At 37.4% G+C, this 21,434-nt stretch overlaps 2 protein-coding genes across 2 annotated transcripts; both read right to left on the reverse strand.

Moving 5' to 3' along the window:
- Positions 1–3,250: 3,250 nt before the first annotated feature.
- On the reverse strand, positions 3,251–6,941 carry LOC306873413 (docking protein 1-like). Its single transcript, XM_079422681.1, has 5 exons — positions 6,762–6,941; positions 5,831–6,130; positions 5,402–5,474; positions 5,002–5,174; positions 3,251–4,829 (listed from the first exon to the last, which is right to left on the reverse strand). The coding sequence occupies exons 1-5, from the start codon at positions 6,816–6,818 to the stop codon at positions 3,882–3,884; spliced, it is 1,551 nt and encodes a 516-aa protein (XP_079278807.1). The 5' UTR covers positions 6,819–6,941; the 3' UTR covers positions 3,251–3,881.
- A 3,968-nt stretch (positions 6,942–10,909) lies between these two features.
- paip2b (poly(A) binding protein interacting protein 2B) lies at positions 10,910–19,122 on the reverse strand. Its single transcript, XM_079423339.1, has 4 exons — positions 18,972–19,122; positions 17,516–17,670; positions 13,181–13,354; positions 10,910–11,630 (listed from the first exon to the last, which is right to left on the reverse strand). Exons 1-4 carry the CDS (start codon positions 18,976–18,978, stop codon positions 11,574–11,576), a joined length of 393 nt encoding a protein of 130 aa, XP_079279465.1. The 5' UTR covers positions 18,979–19,122; the 3' UTR covers positions 10,910–11,573.
- Positions 19,123–21,434: the final 2,312 nt, after the last annotated feature.

The raw sequence follows: 21,434 nt of genomic DNA on the forward strand, positions 1-21,434 counted from the left end.
AAAAATCTATCCGAACAGTCACTTCGACTTGTCACTTTAACAGACTGATAAGCTCTTCTTGCACTACACTCATAACAAAACAAAACATCTGCACAGTTTTGTTTTTGTACATTCAACTGGTTTGCACTCCATCTATTCTGCCATGTGCCTTGTGCACTTTATCTATCTCTCTTGTTTTTATTTTCTACAATGTCCTCAGACTGATAAGCTCTTTTGCACTACAAATATATCTACACAGTGTTGTTTTTATTTAACTGGTTTTGCACTCTATCTGCCATGCGCCTTATGCCACTTTATCGATCTAATTCTTATTTTTTTCTACAATATCCTCATTTGTATAATTGTATAGTTGTATGTACATATGTTTAAACTGTATTTATCTGTATCTGAACGTGTTTAATGTTAATTAATTTAATGATCTAATTCTTATTTTTTTCTACAATATCCTCATTTGTATATTTGTATAGTTGTATGTACATATGTTTAAACTGTATTATCTGTATCTGAACGTGTTTAATGTTAACTGTATGCACCAAGGGTCTGAGAGTAATGCAATTTCAATTCTCTGTATGTATGTACTGTACATGTGGAAGAATTGACAATAAAGCTGACTTGACTTGAAAATCTGTTTCTTTACTACAGCAGTCAAGCCAGCGCCACCTGGATCTCGATGCACGTGTGTTTGTGGTATTACGGTACGGAGACACGAAGCGGCCAAAAACCTGACGAAGACCTATATTTCAGCGGTTATGAATTAAATGTGTCCCAAAACACAAAAGATAAAAGATATGTTCGAATATATTATACTGTGTAGTTTTCCATAAAAATAAAGTCTGCTAAAATACATTATAGCACTGATTATTTCCTACTATTTACTACATGCATTATTCAAATTCCTTCAGAGTTAATACGAAAATGTCAATAAATTATTTTTCAGAACGACCAAGTCTCTATCTGTGTCAACTTTCTCTGCGTTTTACTGTCGAATTTTAGAGCACTTCATGCTTACTTCTGCTGACAAGCTTTATGGAGATGCTGATTTCATTTTCCAGCAGGACTTGGCACCTGCCCACACTGCCAAAGGTACCAAAAGCTGGTTCAATGACCATGGTGTTACTGTGCTTGACTGGCCAGCAAACTCGCCTGACCTGAACCCCACAGAGAATCTATGGGGTATTGTCAAGAGGAAGATGAGAGACACCAGACCCAACAATGCAGATGACCTGAAGGTCGCTATCAAAGCAATCTGGGCTTCCATTACACCTGAGCAGTGCCACAGGCTGATTACCTCCATGCCACGCCGCATTGATGCAGTAATTCATGCAAAAGGAGGCCCAACCAAGTATTGAGTGCATAGAGATGAACATACTTTTCAGAAGCCTGACATTTCTGTTTAAAATATCCTTTTTTTATTGATCTTTTGTAATATTGAAATTTTCTTAGAGACTGAATTTTGGGTTTTCATTATCTGTAAGCCATAATCATCAAAAATAAAGGCTTGAAATATTTCACTCTATGTGTAATAAATCTATATAATATATGGGTTTCAGTTTCTGAAATGAGTGACAAAAAATATTGACCTTTTTCATGATATTCAAATTTTTTGAGATGCACCTGTATAAGCTGCTGTGGCAGGTGAATTTGTTTAAGAATTTCAGATTCTTACATGGTAGCTAGGAGACTAAAGTTTTAGTGCACATAATGGCACCGCGGACGGCCCCGTCTTTGATTTAGCTCAACCATTCCCTGTATCGCTGCCATAGTTTGACCAAACTCCCCCTTCAGCCCTGAAATTCAGCTGCTGGCTGCTCTCCTCTTTCTCTTTTTTTCTCTGCCATAGCTGTTGATGAAGGCATACTGCCAGTTAGTGATATGCATGTTTAGTTTGTGCATGAGGTTGTGGGTTTCAAAATGTAAAAATTATATAAAAGATCCAATGTTGCATTTAGTTTACAATTTGGATTATTTTTATAAGTTTGCATGATTCCTGATAAATGCCATTTCAACTATTTCTGAAGTGCTTCTTGTTGGAAAGGAATCTTATCAGAATGTCTTTCTGTTGGACTTGTGCAGGCCTATTTTTAAAAGCAGTTAAAAGCTGTTAAATTATTAAGTAGTGATTTATGTAGGTGTTTTTATGTGGTGACCACTGGGGGGGGGGGGGGGGCATATATCTTTCTTGGTTTTATTCCCTGACATGAGGCATGTTGCAAAGTAAAAGTTTCACGCATGTTTGTTGCATTCTAACAGGAAAGAGTTCTGTGTCTTTATTTAAAATCAACAATTATTTTATAAAGAACACCACTTTCTCACATTACGCACTGAAGCAGCCCCTGCAGAGTGAATAATCCATTCTCGATCCATCGATTTCAACAAATTCAGCACCACCCTCATGGACAGCACGTCGCACGTTAGAAGGTATACCTGTAAGCAACCTCCGAAGGTATAGTTCGGGGAACACGCCTAGAAATGCTATACCTTTAGTTAAGATATACCTTTAGAGTCTTCGTAGTGCACTAAGAGGCAATGTTATCGGGAAACGCACACCAGAGACATAATGTATTGTGACAGACTTTGTTTTTAATTTTCTCCAAAACTTCAAAGTAAATCCCAATGAAGGTTGACATAGACAGAGTCATGGTCGTCCTGAAGAAGAATCAATTGAAATTTCCTTATTACCTCTGAAGGAATTTGAATAATGCCTGTCTAAATGTCAAGGAGTGCTACAATGCATTGTGACAGACTTTGCCATTCATTTTCTCCCAAATTCGACAGTAAAACGCAGAGAAAGTTGACACAGATAGAGACTTGGTCGTTCTGAAAAATAATTTATTGACATTTTCGTATTAACTCTGAAGGAATTTGAATAATGGATGTAGTAAATAGTAGGAAATAATCAGTGCTATAATGTATTTTAGCAGACTTTATTTTTATGGAAAACTACACAGTATAGTATATTCGAATATATCTTTTATCCTTTGTGTTTTTGGACACATTTAATTCATAACCGCTGAAATATAGGTCTTCGTAAGGTTTTTGTCCGCTTCGTGTCTCCGTACCGTAATACCACAAACACACGTGCATCGAGATCCAGGTGGCGGCTCACTTGACCGCGGTTCTTTACTGGATATCTGAATTGTTAATTTTTTTTACTGGTCTGAGCTTTGATGAGATTTTAGCCATTGAAGCCTATCTGTGAAAGATGCATAAATCAACAATCATTTAATTCTGCATAAAATACATAAATAATACATGCAACATATAATTGTTTTTATTTCCTTTTTTTAAATTTTTTTTTTATACATTTTTCATAATGTGCATCAGTGTTACACAGATCAGTCATCATTCCACAACATCTTGCAGAATAAATTAACAAATAATTAAATTAGTTGGGGGAAAAAAAACAATACATTTCAAATATTAAATATTAGCTACTTGTGAAGACTTTATGTGTGACACTGGACCACAAAACCAGTCATAAGTAAGCACAGGTATATTTGTAGCAATAGCTAACAATGCATTGCATGGGTCAAAAATATGTATTTTTCCTTTTATGCCAAAAATCATTAGGATATTAAGTAAAGATCATGTTCCATGAAGATATTTAGTAAATTTCCTACCGTAAATATATCTAAACTTAATTTTTGATTAGTTATATGCATTGCTAAGGACTTAATTTGGACAAAGGCGATTTTCTCAATATTTAGATTTTTGCACCCTCAGATTCCAGATTTTCAAATAGTTGTATCTTGGACAAATATTGTCCTATCCTAACAACACATACAACGGTAAGCTTATTTATTCAGCTTTCAGATATATAAATGATTAGTGTATACAATTTTGTTACCCTTATAACTGGTTTTGTGGTCCATGGTCACATATTACAGATTTAAAGAAATCATTCCAAGGTCGTCAGAGACCACCTCCAGTGTTTGGCTTAGCTTCTTTTCATTGAAAGGCTGAGAGGTTTTGGGTGGTTTGCTAACTTTGCTGTAGATGGGTTGGTTCTCTTCAGGAATTTTGTTTTGTTGAGAGTTATTGTTTTGAGTCGACTGTACAATCTCAGGTACACTATAAATTGGCTCCTCGGACTTCTGGTCAAGTTTTTTACTTGTGTTTAATTTTACATGGTCATACACCTCAGCGTACACAGGTTCTTGCTGCTTGTCATTGTTTGGCATTGTCTTGACAGGCCGGCAGTCTATCGTATTGGTAGGGCTGACTTGGACAAAATTGTTAGGTTTTGGGCGGATGACATCTGCATGATCAGAATACACTGGTTCTGATTCATCCCTATGATGAGACAGGAGAGGATCTGTCTTTATATCTGCATACACAGATTCATGACTGCCTATTAAAACGGCAGGATTTGAATACACAGGCTCAATCAAGATAATACCGCCACCAGGATCTGAGTGTGTGCTTTTTGAGGAGCTAATGGAATCTGCAGGGTTTGCATACACAGGTTCGGTTAAACCAATAGGACTTGCAGGTTTTGTATGTACAGGATTTGAGACAGCATATACGTTTGGGCTAAGGACATCTGCTGGATTGGGGTTCAAGGGCAGTTTTGCATCTGAAGGCTGAGGGCTGTTGCGGCCCTCCGTATCAAGCAATGTAAAATATTCTGGGCGTCTGGGCAGGGGTGAGCGAGGAGAACGAGAACGTGGAGAATGTGGCGACTGCCTGTCTCCAGTAACGGCAAGGCTCTTCTGTTGGCAAATAGCCGACTCAATAAGTTGAAGGATCTTGTCACTCTGACTGGTCTCAAAGTTAAAGGCTCCAGGGCCCGATTCACAACGCCTGCCTGCTTCTATAGAAAACAGCATCTAGAGAGGACAACACAGAGAAAGTCAAAAATATTTGTAAGCACTCATTTAACATGTTAACTAAGTTACCTTATATTGGACAAAAAAAGAGTTTACTATATATTAGGCTATATATCATTTTAACATAAAAGTTTGTAGAGTAAATAGTTTTTAGAATTTTTTTTCTGCTGACCTTATCTCGGCCATAGCGGCGCAGCAGCTTGTATGGCCACTCCATTACAATCCTCCTGGTCTCCAGATCTTGAAGAATTAGCATGTCCTCACCAGCTTGTAGCCAGTATTGTCCTTTCAGGCCACATCGAACTGAAGCCTCGTTCTGCAGTACAACCACTTTAAACTCGCACACTAAAATGAAAGAGACATCGAGATCAGAATTAAACTTAAGCTGTAATTAAAGGGTCAAATGTTATACCATCTGTTTGTGTTTTAAACCAGAATTGCATCAAGGTAGTTCAGTGCTGGCTGGTCAAATAAATTCACTCTTTATACAGCAATGAGATAGGAAGTGGTGAGAGTGGCCTTTTAGGAACATGACAGCATAAACGATACATTTGATTATTGTTTGTACTCACGCTGTTCTCTGGACATGTATATCTGATTGTCCTCCATAAGAGGCACTGTCTGTGGTGCACTTTTAGTGTGTTTCTGTGAAATTATGAATACCGTGAGAAACACTAGCAGACAGGGTGTGGAGTCAAGAGTACTGTACTTTAAACAACCAGTTATGTGGCTGGAATGTAGAAGTTTGTTTTATGCTCAGCAAGGCTATATTTATTAAATCAAAAATACATTTTTTTTTTTTTTGAAGAATAGAAAGTTCAAAAGAAAAATATTTATTTGAAATAGAAATATTATAACGTCATTAATGCCTTTACATATGTTGACTCTTTTGTATAGTGCATCCTTGCTGAATAAAAGCATTTTGTTTTAATAAAATCTGACCCCAAACTTTTGAATGGTAGTGTGTAATAAAAACATATCTGAAAAATCCAAACCCTCACCTGAAAGGCAATGTTACATATTGTGTCCACCCATTCTCCACAGCTTTCTTTCTTTGCTGCAAACACAAGCCTCTTGTCCTCTGTCTCCACACAGAAAGCAGCCATGTTTTCCCCTGGACAAGCCTCTGCATGAGGAGGCAGCTTGACGACACTCACACAGTCGGTCAGACGGACAACTTTCCTCTCTGGATGTCGTCTGACCACCACAGTTGTCCGTTCATGAAAGGCCTCTGATAATTCTAACCGTGCAACGCCGTGCCGACTGGCCGGGTGAAGGGCCAACCAATATCGCTTCCACTTCTGTTGAGAACAAATACAATATTAATTCTTATATTTATTATTTTCCTTCATCCATGTTTCTGCAATTCAACGACAGTGAGATTTATCACATTTAATAAGATCTAGTCTATCAGGTGGAATGTGTGCTTCAGGTAATGAACACGCCTCCGGATTGCTAAATATTAGCATTAAAAAATTCTTAAAAAAGCACTTCACGCCGGAGGTATGGATGTAATTACTCACTCAGCCAATCCCTCATTTACCTCACCTGTATTGTGTGTAAGGCAGGGCCTGAATCTAGTATAACGTGACGTGCACTTTCATGAGGGTGTGTTTTTGTCAATGGAATGTGCTGTATTACAAAAAGCAAGGCAGAGATGTGCACACCAAGTTTCAACTTGTAAAGGCAGTCTCGTTCCTACATCTCATACCATAACATTTCATGCCAAAACACAGGGGCATGGTGAGTTATATTAAAAAAAAAGTACAATCAAATACCATCAGGCTTAAAATCATTGTATATATTTTATACTTTGTTTCTCCAATATGAACATTTTGTAGTTTGAGACTAGAGGTTAACAAACACAAAAACATCTGGCTGTTTTCAATATAGAAAAAAGGCCGAAATGACAACGCTCTAATGATGTCTTACCTCACCATGTTTCCGATGTTGTAGGTAAACTTCACCTTGTTTCCTGTGAGTGTCCATGTCTGCTTAATCTGAAAAAGTGCTTTAACAAATAGTTTATCTTTTCCCAGCACAATGTGTGACCTCCTTTAACTCTTAACACATATTACCAAGCCTATTTCATGAGTTAGAGTATTAGACTCCACCTCTTAAAGAAGCAGAAAAAGACTAATTTAACAAAAGACTGATTTAGATAAATGAATATTCACTATATGACTGAATTATAAATTTGAATGGTTTTCTTATTTCCTCAACATTTATGGCTTAGTTTGGCCTAATCACAGTATATAAATAAAGATCAAACAGCTGGATAACTATGGCAATCTTCTAAAAACCTTTATTAACATAATGGCCAATATAAATATCCAGCTTTTTGGTTTTGGATTGTGCATCTTCATTTTATACTCCACTCGTTACAGTTTGACATTAAGTATACATAAACGTATTAAGATCAAAATATGATTTAGTTTTAAATCACTAATTAGAATCACATGCCCATATGTAAACGACACACTTCAGAACAGCATAGGGCTATAAAACCGCAGTAAATTGTTTTCTATATTTTTGAGGGGATGAACTTCACTATTAATTTAGCAAAATGTAGATGGAGCAGTTTTTAATATTTAAGAAGCCTTGTAATTCCAAAGTTGGATTACAGATAGTGCTCTAAGCAAATACATAAAATGTAAAGTGTCATACAAATAAATTAGCCTCCAAGTGGCTTTGGACTGATGTTTAGGCTGTCCAATCAATGGAGTAACCATGAGACTAAAGGAATGTGCACTATTTGCTAAACTGGTTATTTTGAGTAAGTATGTAGTCTACATTGATTAACAAAATCTAGATAGTAATTTCACATGGTGACCAATTTTTATCATACAATATATTGTCCTCTGGGGTGACATTTTGCCTTACACTTTGGGTAAAATCTCATTTAAAAATGTTTATATTTGCACAATTTTTTATCAAAATGTATTTGCCCTAGAATATGTTTTTAGAACAAATCCTTGTTGTAAACCACTAATTATTCTTCTTCTTAAACTTCTCAATAACTGAATTTATGTGATCATGAGGTTACAACTCAGATATGGAAAATTATAGTGACACAATATATTGAAAGTTAACATTTTAAAGCATTTAAAAAGTAGTAAGTTTCTTTGGAGACCCTCCTTAAGCACATACAGAGCTAGCTGAAACGGTATTGTACATGCACAGACTGGCACACAGACATAAACTCACAGCCTTACAGACAGACGCACAATTATGTTATGTGCAGTGAGCAAAAGTCTACGAACAGTCATTCACATAAACATCTTTCTCACTATTACTTAATAAAGGATTAAGTATATAAACCTGTCATCATCATCTGACATAATTCATCTGTAGAATGCATGAGTATTCAGATAGCAAGAAGTAGCCACAACAGTGCGTCCAGACTCTTGGTAATCTTGGTTGCTTTTCATATCATTTGTTCCACAGCCGGATTTCTGGCCAAACTTACACAGTATACCTGCCAGCTGTAAGGGAAACCTGGAGAAGAACTAACGCAAGGACAGTTAATCTGGTAAAAGATCTGCATACATCTTGAAAGAGTGTGGAAAATATCAGAACAATACCTATGGGACAGGGTATCTTTGCAAAATCATAGTAAATGACCTTATGTTAAATGATTTTATAACTATTAACACAATATAAAAAGCTTAAAGGATTAAAAACTAAACAGGCAACAAGAAACTGATGCAGCACTCTACAATTCAATAATGAATGAATAAATAATCTATGAATCAAAAATTCTGGAATGTTAATATGAAATATTCTTTGCCCTTAAAAGCAGAAATAATATAAACCCTTTTCCCAAAAGGTGGAGCAGTTTCGCTATGACATGTTTCATTCTTAAGTGTCTGATTAAGCAACACAAGGCGTATCTGTTTGCACTTGCTCTTAGCAAATACATAATAAAAATGTAAACAGTCATACAAAGAAAATTAGTCTCCAAGTGGCTTTGGACTGATGTTTAATCTGTCCAGTCAATAGAGTAACCACAAGACTACATACACTGGGAAAACCCCTCCTTTCAACAGTAAACAAGAAAAGGTTCTACTGATCATTTACAATATACTAAATTTGCCAATTAAGGGAATAGTTCACCCAAAAATCCAAATTTGCTGGAAATTAACTCATCCTCTGGCCACCCAAGATGTAAATTAATTTGTTTCTTAATCAGAATAGATTTGAGGAAATATAATTATCACTTGCTCACCAATGGATCCTCTGCAGTGAATGGGTGCCGTCAGAATGAGTCTAAACAGCTGACATAAAACAATCACAATAATACACGAGACTCCAGCCAATCAATTAACATGTTGTGAAGTGAAAAGCTGCATGTTTGTAATTAACAAATACATCAAGATAACTTCAAACTGTTGCTTACGGCTAATATACGAGTCCTCGATCCATTATATCGCTTTCTCCAGTTTAAAAGGTAATTTTGTCTGAAACAGTAGAGAAATATGCAGATTAAGCACCATTTACAAGCGAGAAGAGGCCAAAACAGTTAGTTATGATGGTTGGTTTTGATGTGAGAGGAGAATAGGAGATGGACTTTCTGTTTTGGATGGATTTTATGTTTTGGCCAGTTGTTTTACTATAAATATGCAGGTTTTCGTTTGACAAGATGTTAGTTGTTGAACTGGAGTAGTGTGGATTATAGTGCTTTTAGATATTTGGACTCTTACTCTGACGGCACCCATTCACTGCAGAGGATCCATTGTTTAGCAAATGATGAGATGCTGAATTTCTCCAAATCTATTCCCATGACAAAACAAACTTTTGGGTGAGCTATTCATTTAAAGCTGCAGTCCGTAACTTGTTTTGGTTAAAAATAATCCGAAATCAATATTTGAGCAAGTACATAACCAGCCAGTGTTCAAAACTATCTCCTTACTTTAGCCCGATTCACAACGGTTAGTTTATAATAATGTTTTCTAATTTGAGTGGTACGGGTAGGTTTTCACAGGAAATTCGAGCACGCTGCTGCCTCATTACGTCACGTCTGCAAACAAAGTTGTCCCGGCTACTAGGCTATCGCATGTGAGGATTCTGCAGGTGACAGATTGTTCATAGCCTTTTCTTACAGCAGCTAGAATAATTAAATTTATAATTTTGACGACGGATTGTAATCCAGAAAGGAATGTGAAAACAATTAAATTAGTTTTAAATCTGCTTCGGATTACAGGTAGCCTGGAATTACACAAGATTTGTATTTTAAAGAAAACAAGTTCAAAGGGAGCATAATTCGTTTTTTGGGTTAAAATAATTTCTTAATATGAAATTCAAATGACAATTAGATTAGATTGTACAGAAGTTGAAATCTACACGTTAATACACACTATACTCGTCACTCAACACTGATGTTGTTAACATTAATAATTTGAGAATAAAGTATAACAATTTGCATGGTTTGATGTGATTAATCTAATGGTTTGATGTGATTTAATCTAAAGATCAGCTAACTGATTTTTAGATTAAATCACCATTGGTAGTGCGATTTATTGTAATGCTTTTTTACTCAGTTGGTCAGAACAAACGTGGCAGACTTGTTACTTGCTTGTTCAGATGGCAATATACGGTGAAAAGTCTTATTTGGGTCATATATTCCAAGACGTAGGCTAGAATCTGTGATTGCGAAGTACAGTAAACATCCACACCGGTGCGGTGACTTGACTGACACACATTCACCTCAAAACATTTAATCCAGGCTGAAGCCGTGCCAGAGGACATCCCACGCAAGGAAGATAATTCCGCAAGTAACTGCAATTCCAGGTTTTCAAACAGATGACGACAAAGAGGCAAAACTTACAGACAGCAGCTTTAACTATGCTTTTTTTAAGAATCACTTTACATTACTGAAATAATTATTTAGCTCACCATTTGATGCATTTAATCTTCTACAGGCCTACCCAAAACTCCATTGACCAATCCAGTTTATGTGAAGTCCTGCCAAATCTCACTGGTCTACTAGTTTATGTCCCCAGATACCAGCCAAAAGACTGGTTAAGAATGCTCAGGGCTGAGGTTTAGTTTATTTTAAATGCACAAACACAAAAAGACATCATGGGACAGAACATGCCCAAGAGGGAACCTGCTTGTTTTATTAGATTTTTTTTCCATTTTTGTTAATGCGTGTTGCACACTGTGACAGAACTTCAACGGAGGAAGGAGAAAAGAAACCGGAAAAAATGTTTCTGTGAAAATCCCTCAAAAGTTGTCAGCTGCCACCAGTTCAGTCCATCATAGAATGGTCCACCCGTCAACGCTCCTTGTACTGTCAGGTTTTCTTTGTCCCAGCCCTTTACCCTCCCACCCTATGACACACACCTCCCCAACAAAACTTCCTTTTAAAGAAAATAAAAGAGAAGACAGGAAAAAAAAAAAAAAAGATGGCAATGACACGGGGGCATACTGCTAGTCACTATCACAATAGTGGAAATCACATAACTGTTCCTCTGAGATTAATACAAAGATCTTCCAGGAGAACTAGTCACAATCTGCAGCGGTCCAATAGGAACATTACACTGAGTAACCCGCCCACGTTATACATGGAGACAGACGGAAATAAAAAGCTTATAGAAGAGCATCCAGCACCCACCCACCCCCCGCCCTCCCCACCCACGAGCCCCACACAACCCCAGGAAGATTGAAGTATGTGTGAGGGTGACCCCTGGCCACCAGCGGTCACATAAAGTCTCTATAAAGAAGCCCCTAACTGGAGGGTCTCTAGTATTTCACACCTGGAACAAACTCCTTGGCCTCTGGGTTCAAACTGCTCTTGCGCTGTGGAAGAAAAAACAGATGAAGAACATATTACAACATTAAAATCTCACCAAAGTTTATTTGAGGTCTACAAAGCGGTTTCCTGTATTTGTATCGCAATGCATTGTTTCTAAAATGTTTGCATCGGTAAAAACCGATTTATATATAATTACTACTGGATGCGCTACACTTTTGTTTAGAAAGTGACCAATATGTTATATGTAGATTGATTTCTCCTCTCGAAATTGTTTCTCATGCGCGTTCTCTCATCACCGCTTCATGTGAATAAGACATATCACAATACTACGGAGACCTGAGTAAAAGCAGGGATTAAAATCCAAAACCTGACTTGAAATAAACTAACAAATCAATCGGGGTTAAAGCGGTTCCATAAACGACAGTATAAGTTCACACAATCTAACTAATTTGAGCACTTATTCTTAATCAGCCCTTAATGTCGACCATGGATCAAATCGATCCACCATGGCAAACAGCGAATATATCTGTGCCGTTTAATGCATTTGAGATGTTGTGTTTTCCTCAGTGTATAACTGACATGTCACGAGTATATTTTTCATCTGTAAATGTTAGAAAGTAACGCAAATATATCAATTTTGCTGTCAGGAGTGGGCAAGGCACGCGAGAGCAACGAGCGCTGCTGCGCGCTACACAGACAATAATTCTGAGTCAAATATGCGTTTTGCTAAAATATTCGTTGTTTGACATTAAATGTGCCTTTTGTAGAATTTTAAACCTACATAAGTGTATTTTTATGACAGCAGTAACTGTAAAGGGTAATACTTTAATGGTAAATAAAATTTAAGCTAATACAGTCCTAATTACTAAGCTCCGATGAGTTAATGTGTGTTTCTTATAGCAGTTAAAGTCTACTTTTAATTTAGTGATTTTAACTTTTAGGTTGGTGATTTTAATGTTTTAAAGAGCAATGCTAGATTGTAATGTTCTAATGCTATCTGTTCTAACTATAAAAGGTACATCAAAGGTACATCTGCCATAAAACCAGAGAGAAAGGCTGCATGGCTGTAGTAGCCTATAGTGAGAGAATCAGGGGTATCATTGCGTTTCTATTGGTCAGTGTTAGAAGAACTCAGTTTAGCCTGACATTCAGCCTGCCCTGGACCAGGTTAGCTTTCCAGCATAAGTTGCCACAGTGACTGAGGTTGATCTTTGATAAATTTGCTTTATGGAACCAAATCAGTGTCAGACTAACTGAAATAAGCCTGGCCTATTTGGTAAACTTGTTTTAAGAAACAGGCCTCAAGGCGTTAAACACAAGTTAATTTATGATTTGTTGTCTGTTTGAACCAAAGAAATAAAAGCGATCATTTTTTCCATTGCATCGTATTGCATTGAATCTTATCGTGTTGAATCGAAATCGGATCGCACTGCATCCTAAAAGGTGTGAATCGTATCACATCGCTAGCTGCCCCATATGCATCTTCAATGTATTGTAGGCTATGCATCGAGATGCGCATCACATTGGCCTCAGTTATGGAGATGCACATTCCTACTGTAAATCAAGCATCAAATCATTACGCTGTAATACTTACTGCAATGTCTTCGGCGTTTCCGTCACTGACCGACAGCCCGCTAAGCTGCTGTTGGATCTGCCCTACTCCAGGGGGAAGGTCTCTGGCAGGAATGAACCAATCCTGATCCTCCTCCTCCAACATCTCCTGGAAACAGCGCTCAAGAAACTCCTGCTCCAACAGTTCCTCCTCCACCTGCAGCAAGATGTCCGACCCAAATTTAGTGGTCATTGGCTACTGTATGAATACATATTAGACATGTTGTAATTCAGGCGATTATGCCAGTTTTGTTTAAAGGATATAAATATAAAATGTGTATGAATTGTAAGGTGCCACTTTTTAAGAGTCATTATGGTAGTTCTTCTGACTTGCTGTACAGTTAGAGATGGAGAGAACAAACACTGCAAATTTGTGAAAACAAATCAGACTGTGTAACTTGAGATACAAAGTAACGTTAGTCACGACAGTCAGACAGTACGCAGCGACAGACGGTCTCGCTCAAACATGCTTGCTCTCAGAATCTCAGCCAATCTCATCAGATTATTTTGTGTTTATATACAGCAATAAACAGTGGTTCACAAAACATTCCAAAAAAATGCCAAGACAGGAAACAAATCATAAATGCTATGATTTCTCAAACATACACATAATCTGCATTGATCATAAAAAAATATGAGTCCATCACTAAAATAAAAATGAACAAAAAGCACCCTAAAGTATTCCATACAACTTCTACACTACATTGCAATATCTTTATTCACTTAAACCATCCCCTCCATTACAGTTCTCAAATCTCACTCATGCATGTGTTCAAAAAGGAAAATGCTGCCTTGTATTACATTGAACAAATATTCTGATGGCATTGACACAAAACACTATTGCTTCTTAAGCAACACGACAAACCACTACACGGCCAGTTTAAAAAACATGACCGCAAATGGGATGAGAACTATAGCACAAGGGAAGATTAACAGTGAATGACTTTTTGCCACACATAATCACCATCCACTTCACTTGAAAGGAAAATGGAAACTCTAACATCCAGCCTAAATTCCCGTTCTCAAATTCGGGCTAATTTTTGCATGCAATTTGTCTTTTCAGCCCATGTATAAAAATTACATACTGGCTGACTGAAAATGTAAGTTCACTCTCTTGACAGTAGGTGGTGCTTACAGAAAAGCAGATATCAGATTTTTGTATTCTCTGTGATGTTTACCAAACAACACCAAATACATGAGTAGGTTCTGGATTATTTCTCTGCTATTCACTTTCACTTGGCTCTTGACATGCGACCAAAAGTGTGAATCTTTTTGGTTGGCCAGTTTCATTCAAATTGCGATGGAAAAGAGATTAGAACACCTTGGCGTAAAAAAATCTGTTGTATTGACTATAGGGCTGCACGATAAATCGAAGTGAAATCGAAATCGTGATTAGGCAGAAGCTGCGATTTTCATGCGTATCTTTCAGTGAAGCACGGTTCTGTGATCAGCAGTAAATCTCCACCTGAAGGCCAGAGAGCGCTATCAAGCGGAAACTCCAAATACACCCCGCAGAAGAAACCCGCTGCAGCTGAATTAACAGAAGATTTAACTGCACTTTCATTGATTCAACGTGACTAATAAACACACAACTACGATAATATATGGTTTATCTGAATAATTCTAATAATTTTCAGTATAATACAGTATATTTATAATGCAATGCATTTATTACTGCTTAGAATACTATGAAATATGTTGCATGCCTTATTCTGTGTAAGAAGCCACGTCATCTCACAGAAGGATTTATTTCAAACACTCGACTGATGTTATGAATGTGAATGTGGTATTTTCACATGCTTTCAGATAGAGCAGCATTTACTACACAGAGCCGTAGTTCACTGAGAAGCTACGCAAACAACTGTCATAGTCGTGCAATAATATCGTTTGCGATGTTTTTGCGTTACCTGTCAGTGAACTATGGCTCTGTGTAGTGAATGCTGCTCCACCTGAAAGTAGGTGATGGAGATTTACTGCTGATTACAGAACCGGCTTTACTGACAAAATGCAAATGGAAATTGCATTCGATTAATCGTGCAGCCTGACTACGTGAACGTTTATGACACCCACTCATTCAAATTAAAGTTGCTTTATGGAAGAAAAAAGGTTTGCAGTGACATAAGTGACATTGGGAAGTCGTGGCCTAATGGTTAGAGAGTCGGACTCGTAATCGAAAGGTCGGCAGGGATTGTAGGTGGGGGGAGGGAATGTCCAGCGCTCTCTCCACCCTCAATACCACGACTGAGGTGCCCTTGAGCAAGGCACCGAACCCCCAATTGCTCCCCGGGCGCTGCAGCATGGCTGCCCACTGCTCCGGGTGTGTGTTCACGGTGTGTGTGTGTGTGTGTGGATTTGTTCACTACTCACTGCTGTGTGTGTGCACTTGGATGGGTTAAACGCAGAGCACCAATTTCGAGTATGGGTCACCATACTTGACAATACGTCACGACTTTACTTTTTACGACTTATAAGGGCGAGTAAATGGTAAGTGTGTGAATTTCCTTTAATAAATTTTATTGAACTTGTGAATCCTCCTATTTAGAAGTAGGGGTCGACCGATATGTGTTTTTCAGGGCCGATGCGATACCGATTATTACAGACCAAGTAGACCGATAACCGATATATTGCACCGATATACATGTCTGGTGTAAAAATTAAAATGAATGTCAAAATTAAGAATAACAAGGGCTCTGACAAAAACGGCCTTCCCTAGTGTTGGTTGCACTTCTTACTCTTGTCTTCCCCCATGCATCCATCTACAATAAGGGTAATATATAAAGAGAGAGTTAAAAGTGGGGCCACTGTATGCTTCATGATTAAGCCTATGAATACTAAATACCAAAGCTAAACAGCTTGGGAAAATGTAAGTATTTGGCTTCATTAATTTACATGTTAGAAATGTATGTGTAATAGCATAACCTCTCATAATTCTTCATTAATAATTTTCAGGTGACTAAATCATAACCTACAAGAGGTGACTATTCAATTCATCATCTAATGCACATCAGTTGATTAATTTAAAAAGCACAATGTATATAATAAGTGTAAATAATTTAATTGCCTTCATAGCTCCATTGTAGAAGTTGTGAAGAAGATCGCAACTATTTTAATGAAACTATAACACTAATAGCCTGTAATAGGCTCACTTGGTTCAATAGCCTATTGAAATGTCCCAATTTCCATCATCCTAATCTTGGCCTATGTAACAGTAATTTCCATTAGTTTTCATTTACAGTGCACTGCAAATGAAGGCATAAAACATTAATTTAATTGATATTTTAATCAAATGGGTTTACTATTAAAATTAAAACATGGAAGAAATAGCGTATTGTGTGATTGTTCTTTTAAACAAAAGTTGTAATAATTGTAGTAGCATTAGTAAATAAACCGAACTTTTATTTTGACGGGTTGCCATGAGGACCTCTTAAGTTTCTGTAGCCTATTTATGATATGACGATCGTTTTACTCAAACGAAACAGTCAAATGCTCATGAAGTAACTCTCAGAGCAGTTCTGGGGATGATGTTCATGTATTTATGTCCTCATTTAGTGACATGGCAGATGCGGAAAACACCGCGAGCGTCGCGCACTTCAGTGTGTGTGTGTGTGTGTGTGTGTGTGTGTGTGTGTGTGTCAAAACCGCGCGTCTGTGCCTTTCACATACAGAGACAAGCCGAACATGCAGAATTCATATTTAAATAGTCTTTTTGCAGCTTAATGTTTACAGATAGTCCATATCATGAGTCGATTTAAGTGTACTGACCTACTTTTGATTAATTCATCCAAACTTTGGCTAATTCCTTGACTCCGCGTTATACAGTAAATTCCATATGACTGGATTCCGCGATTCCCCCTGCGTTTCCCCCATCTCGGAAACCATAAATAGATAATATTGAGGTTTTTACAACTTCAGTGTAGTGGATTGTAATTTATTGCAACTTGAGCAACGTCTGCTGCTGCCTTTGAGAGATAACTGATGCGTGAAGCAGCACCAGTTAGCAAGCGCTTTCGGTGTGAGAGCGCCTTTAGTCTTCCACCTTGATTGGTCGAACTCCTGACTCTCAACAAATCAGATGCGCGGTGGGCGGAGACTGCTCTAGGCCACAGAGTGGTGAGTTCCGACAGGCTGCATCAGAGCCAAATAGCGCGTTTCAAAATTAAATAATTTTATCGGCACATCGGTTTTGAAAATGACCAATACCGATTATCATAAAAATGCTTAATATCAGTGCCAATAATCGGCCAGGCCGATAATCGCTCGACCCCTATTTAGAAGTATACATACAGCAGGCATAAGCGTTCAGCAGGCTCACACTGACCTGTCTATTGTACTCCTCTTCGTTCTCCATCCACATGTACTCTGCGAAGGGGTTGGCATCCCCCTCCTTGTGTCCATTCACAACATTCTCATCCTTCCCTGATCCGCTGCCTCCTGGTGTCTTTGCTACCTCAGGACTGTTAATATCAGCAGGTTCTGGGGGTGTAAAATGCTATATTAATACTAATACTGATCCCATTCTCAGTACATAGTACCTCAAACACACATAAAATTAATACCAACGAACAAAGATGATTTATGGGCACTGGATACATTTACTTTAGATCAGGGTTCCTCAAATCTTTCCCTGGAGGTCTATTCTGCTGCAGAGTTTAGCTCCAACCCTGATCAAACTCACCTACCTGTGATTTTCTAATGATCTAAGACTGATTGGCATGCTCAGGTGTGTTTGATTAGGGTTAGAGCTAAACTCTGCAGGAGTGGGCCAGATTTGAGAATGCCTAGTTTAGATTATATGCATCAGTAAAACTTTACTCATTACTGTGCATGTGTTAAATGAACAATTCAAGTATAAAAACGTAATCAAATTTAAGTCATTGTTATCACAGCAAGAATGATTAGCCCCTCTCTGTTTGTTAAAGACTGTGTTGGCGCATAAATAAAACTTAATAACAAATTAGACGTTCAATATTACAAAATGAAGGCCCAGTAATGTTTACTAAGCTCTTTTAATACCTGCGACACGACACCGTGAGTAACGCACACGGTTTAAAGAACATTATATAACTATCTGTTACTAACTATTAGTGTGTTGCATAAATGAGACAAAGAAGAGGTCAGTCGACACCATCTTTCTCCACATGGATTTGATTCATTGTAACATGAGGCCTGGCTAGGGATCCAGAGAAAACCATCTATAGTATAAACCACTTTAAAAAGTCTCCAATCAAATCAGCTTAATTTCTGCAGTAAGATGAGTCCTACCTTTGGATAAAACACTTGCTCTAACTTTACGTTTGTGAGCGTGCCGTGTAATTGTGAAGCTATGCGTGTTAGCTCGAGCCATAACAACAACAGCAGTCTTTCCACGTGAAAAAAATGTTGTCTGGCCTCGCAGAGCAACGTTTAAATGTTATTTGAATGCCACTGAAGTAAAAACGGACGCTAGTTGTTTGAAATACTCAAGTTTTAAAGGATTTGGTTAAGGAAATGAGGGAGCGTGGTGGATGCGTGAGCTAGCCACACGACTCCATCGCATTCATCTCACTAGGCCTCCATCTACTGCGCTTTACACGAACTCTGCCAAGTGAGCCTATAACGGTTTAATTTGCTTTATATCGCACGCTAAATGTGTCGATTTAGTTCTGTGTCGTTACTCTACGCATTCAGCGATGGCTACCATTTTACAAAACAAAGAGTGAGAGCAGCACACTGCACTTACAAAGTCAAAAGATTAATGACTTCTTTTGAAGATGTGGGCTGTTAAGAGGACTTACCCGGCATTGTAACGCGTCTGTCCCTGCAATCTATCGCCAAATAAGTGGACTAAAAGAGGTAATTTTCCTGTTTGCAACGACACCGTTACCTGGCTAGATTTCACCCCACGTCAGAGTGCTCATGTGGGCCTTTCAAACAAACGTCGCGAGCGCCTCCTGAGGGCCAGCGTGGGTACTTCAAAAGAGCATTGCAAAATGGCCAGGAAACTGTCGCATGCTTTTAAAGTGAATTCAAAGATGCATTGACTTTTTTGTGCTTTTTTGTAAGACACATTCGGGAGGGTTTTACCTGCATGCAAATTCAGCGGAGAAATATTTGGTTTTATGCCAAAAGACATCTCTTTGCCTGTACTTGAAGGTGGTTTGGATAGGAACATTAGAGCATTAATGCACAAGCACTGACAAAAATCAAATGTAAGAACATGGTTGTTTTCTTTGGACAGATGCGCTGACATAGTTTGGATAAAGCATCATGAGGTGTAATCTCTTATGAAATAGTGTCATTAACCCAGATTTGGACATGATATACAGGGTTCCTACAGGGTTGGGAAAAGCATGGAAAAAAGAAAGTAGAGTATGGAAAAATATTTGTGTTTCCAGACTTTTGACCCTTTTTAGTTTGTTTTTTTTAATAATAGAAAATTAAGAATTTAATGAAAATAAATTTATCGTACAAGAAGTGAGGTTTCATGGCAGCTGTTTAGTCATTCTTTAGTGATCACCAAATATGACAATGAATTCAAGGTGCATATTTTTATTATGCAAAATGCAGGTTATAAGCATTTTGGGCTTCTTCACACTATATGCTTAGCACCTTATTACGTAACCTCAAGGACCTTTGCAAAAATAAAAAAAATATACAGAGTTTTATGTGTGCACAATGAACCATTAAATTTAGGACAATGCACACTGAGCCACTTGTTGTGCCATCAGCCCATTTTGTGGTGTGGTTTCTTGGCCACCACAGAGTATGCGTTACCTAAGGCCTTGAAATAGCCTATGGCATACTGCCCCAATGAAAGCCAAACCTTACACACTTTTTTACAGTACCAGTCTTTTTTATAGACCCTTGAACTTACATTTACATTTAGTCATTTGGCAGACGCTTTTATCCAAAGCGACTTACAATTGGGGAATACAAAAAGCGATTCATCTTGAAGAGGCAGTCAGACAGAGGAAGTGCTCGTAACACCAAGTCTCAGTCATTGTTCAAATAAGTACAAGCTAGTAGGTGGAGAGAAAGGTTTTTTTTTTTTTTTTTTTTTTGGCAAATGTTATGCCATCAGCCCATTTCGTGTCATGGTTTCTGTGCCGCCACAGAGGATGTGTTAAATTGGACACCAGGCCTTGATATTAGAGGTACTACCGTAAGAAAAGCAACATTTTGAGCAGGTAGAGCTCTGTTAATTCATGTGCATCCATGCTCTCGTTTTATTCATAGTAAGATGGCAGTGATGCACAAAGGAAATAGGTTTTATAAAACTGGAAATTGTAATGTGTAATCATGCAAAACATTACCATGCACATGTGAATAGTTTCTTGAGGGCTCAAAAAAGTTTATTTTGTGCATGTAAAAGTGCATGTAAAAGTTTTTTTTATTTATTTATTATTTTTTATTTTAGGGACTTTGAGAAAATCAATGACAAAAACCCTGAGAAAATAAAAATATTTACAGATGACTGTACTGTATACCATAAACATAAAGCTGAAAATAATGCTCTATGAACCATTTATGTTAAATATGGTCTGAAAATCTACAGAGAGGTTTGGAAATTTGAGTCTGGAAAAGTATGGAATTTTGAAATGGAAAATGTGTAGGAACCCTGGATATAAAACACTCAAATGTTTAATATAGAGCAACCTAAGTGATTAAAAAAACTAATTGGTACAAAAACACTAATTTACAGCATTTTAAGGATGAGAACAATGATCCAGATGTTATAAACAAACATAACTCCCTGCTGCATACTACACAAGCTGTAGAATCTACTGTATATTGACCGCTAATTACAATATGTTGAAACAATAAAGTATGAATACATGATAAACGGCAAAAGGAACGGTTACTTTTAAACTGAGGTTGCTTCCGCTGTTCTTTACGTATAATAGGAAACAATCAGCCAAACGAATATTTAATTTTGTTTTCTACGTTAAAAACAAAAAACACATAAGGTTTGGAACAACTATAGGATGAATAAATGTGACACAGGACCACAAAACCAGTCATAAGGGTTAATTTTCTGAAATTTGAGATTTATACATAACCTGAAAGCTGAATAAATAAGCTTTCCATTGATGTATGGTTTGTTAGGATAGGATATATTTGGCTGAGATACAAGTATTTGAAAAACTAGAATCTGAGGGAGCAAAAAAAATAAATAAATCAAAATGATTAGAAAATCGCCTTTAAAGTTGTCCAAAGGAAGTTCTTAGCAATGCATATTACTAATCAAAATTTAAGTT

The sequence above is a fragment of the Barbus barbus genome, assembly GCF_936440315.1.
Source record: "Barbus barbus genome assembly, chromosome: 8".
NCBI classification, from domain to species: Eukaryota; Metazoa; Chordata; class Actinopteri; order Cypriniformes; family Cyprinidae; genus Barbus; species Barbus barbus.

Coding starts and splice junctions, on each gene's coding strand:
- LOC306873413 (XM_079422681.1), bottom strand. CDS start 6,818: ATGGACACTCACAGGAAACAAGGTGAAGTTTACCTACAACATCGGAAA. Junction 5,175..5,401: donor ATACATGTCCAGAGAACAGC/GTGAGTACAAAC, acceptor CTTTCATTTTAG/TGTGCGAGTTTAAAGTGGTT. Junction 4,830..5,001: donor GCCGCTATGGCCGAGATAAG/GTCAGCAGAAAA, acceptor TGTCCTCTCTAG/ATGCTGTTTTCTATAGAAGC.
- paip2b (XM_079423339.1), bottom strand. Junction 13,355..17,515: donor AAGAGGAGTACAATAGACAG/GTCAGTGTGAGC, acceptor ATCTTGCTGCAG/GTGGAGGAGGAACTGTTGGA. Junction 11,631..13,180: donor GAAACGCCGAAGACATTGCA/GTAAGTATTACA, acceptor TTTCTTCCACAG/CGCAAGAGCAGTTTGAACCC.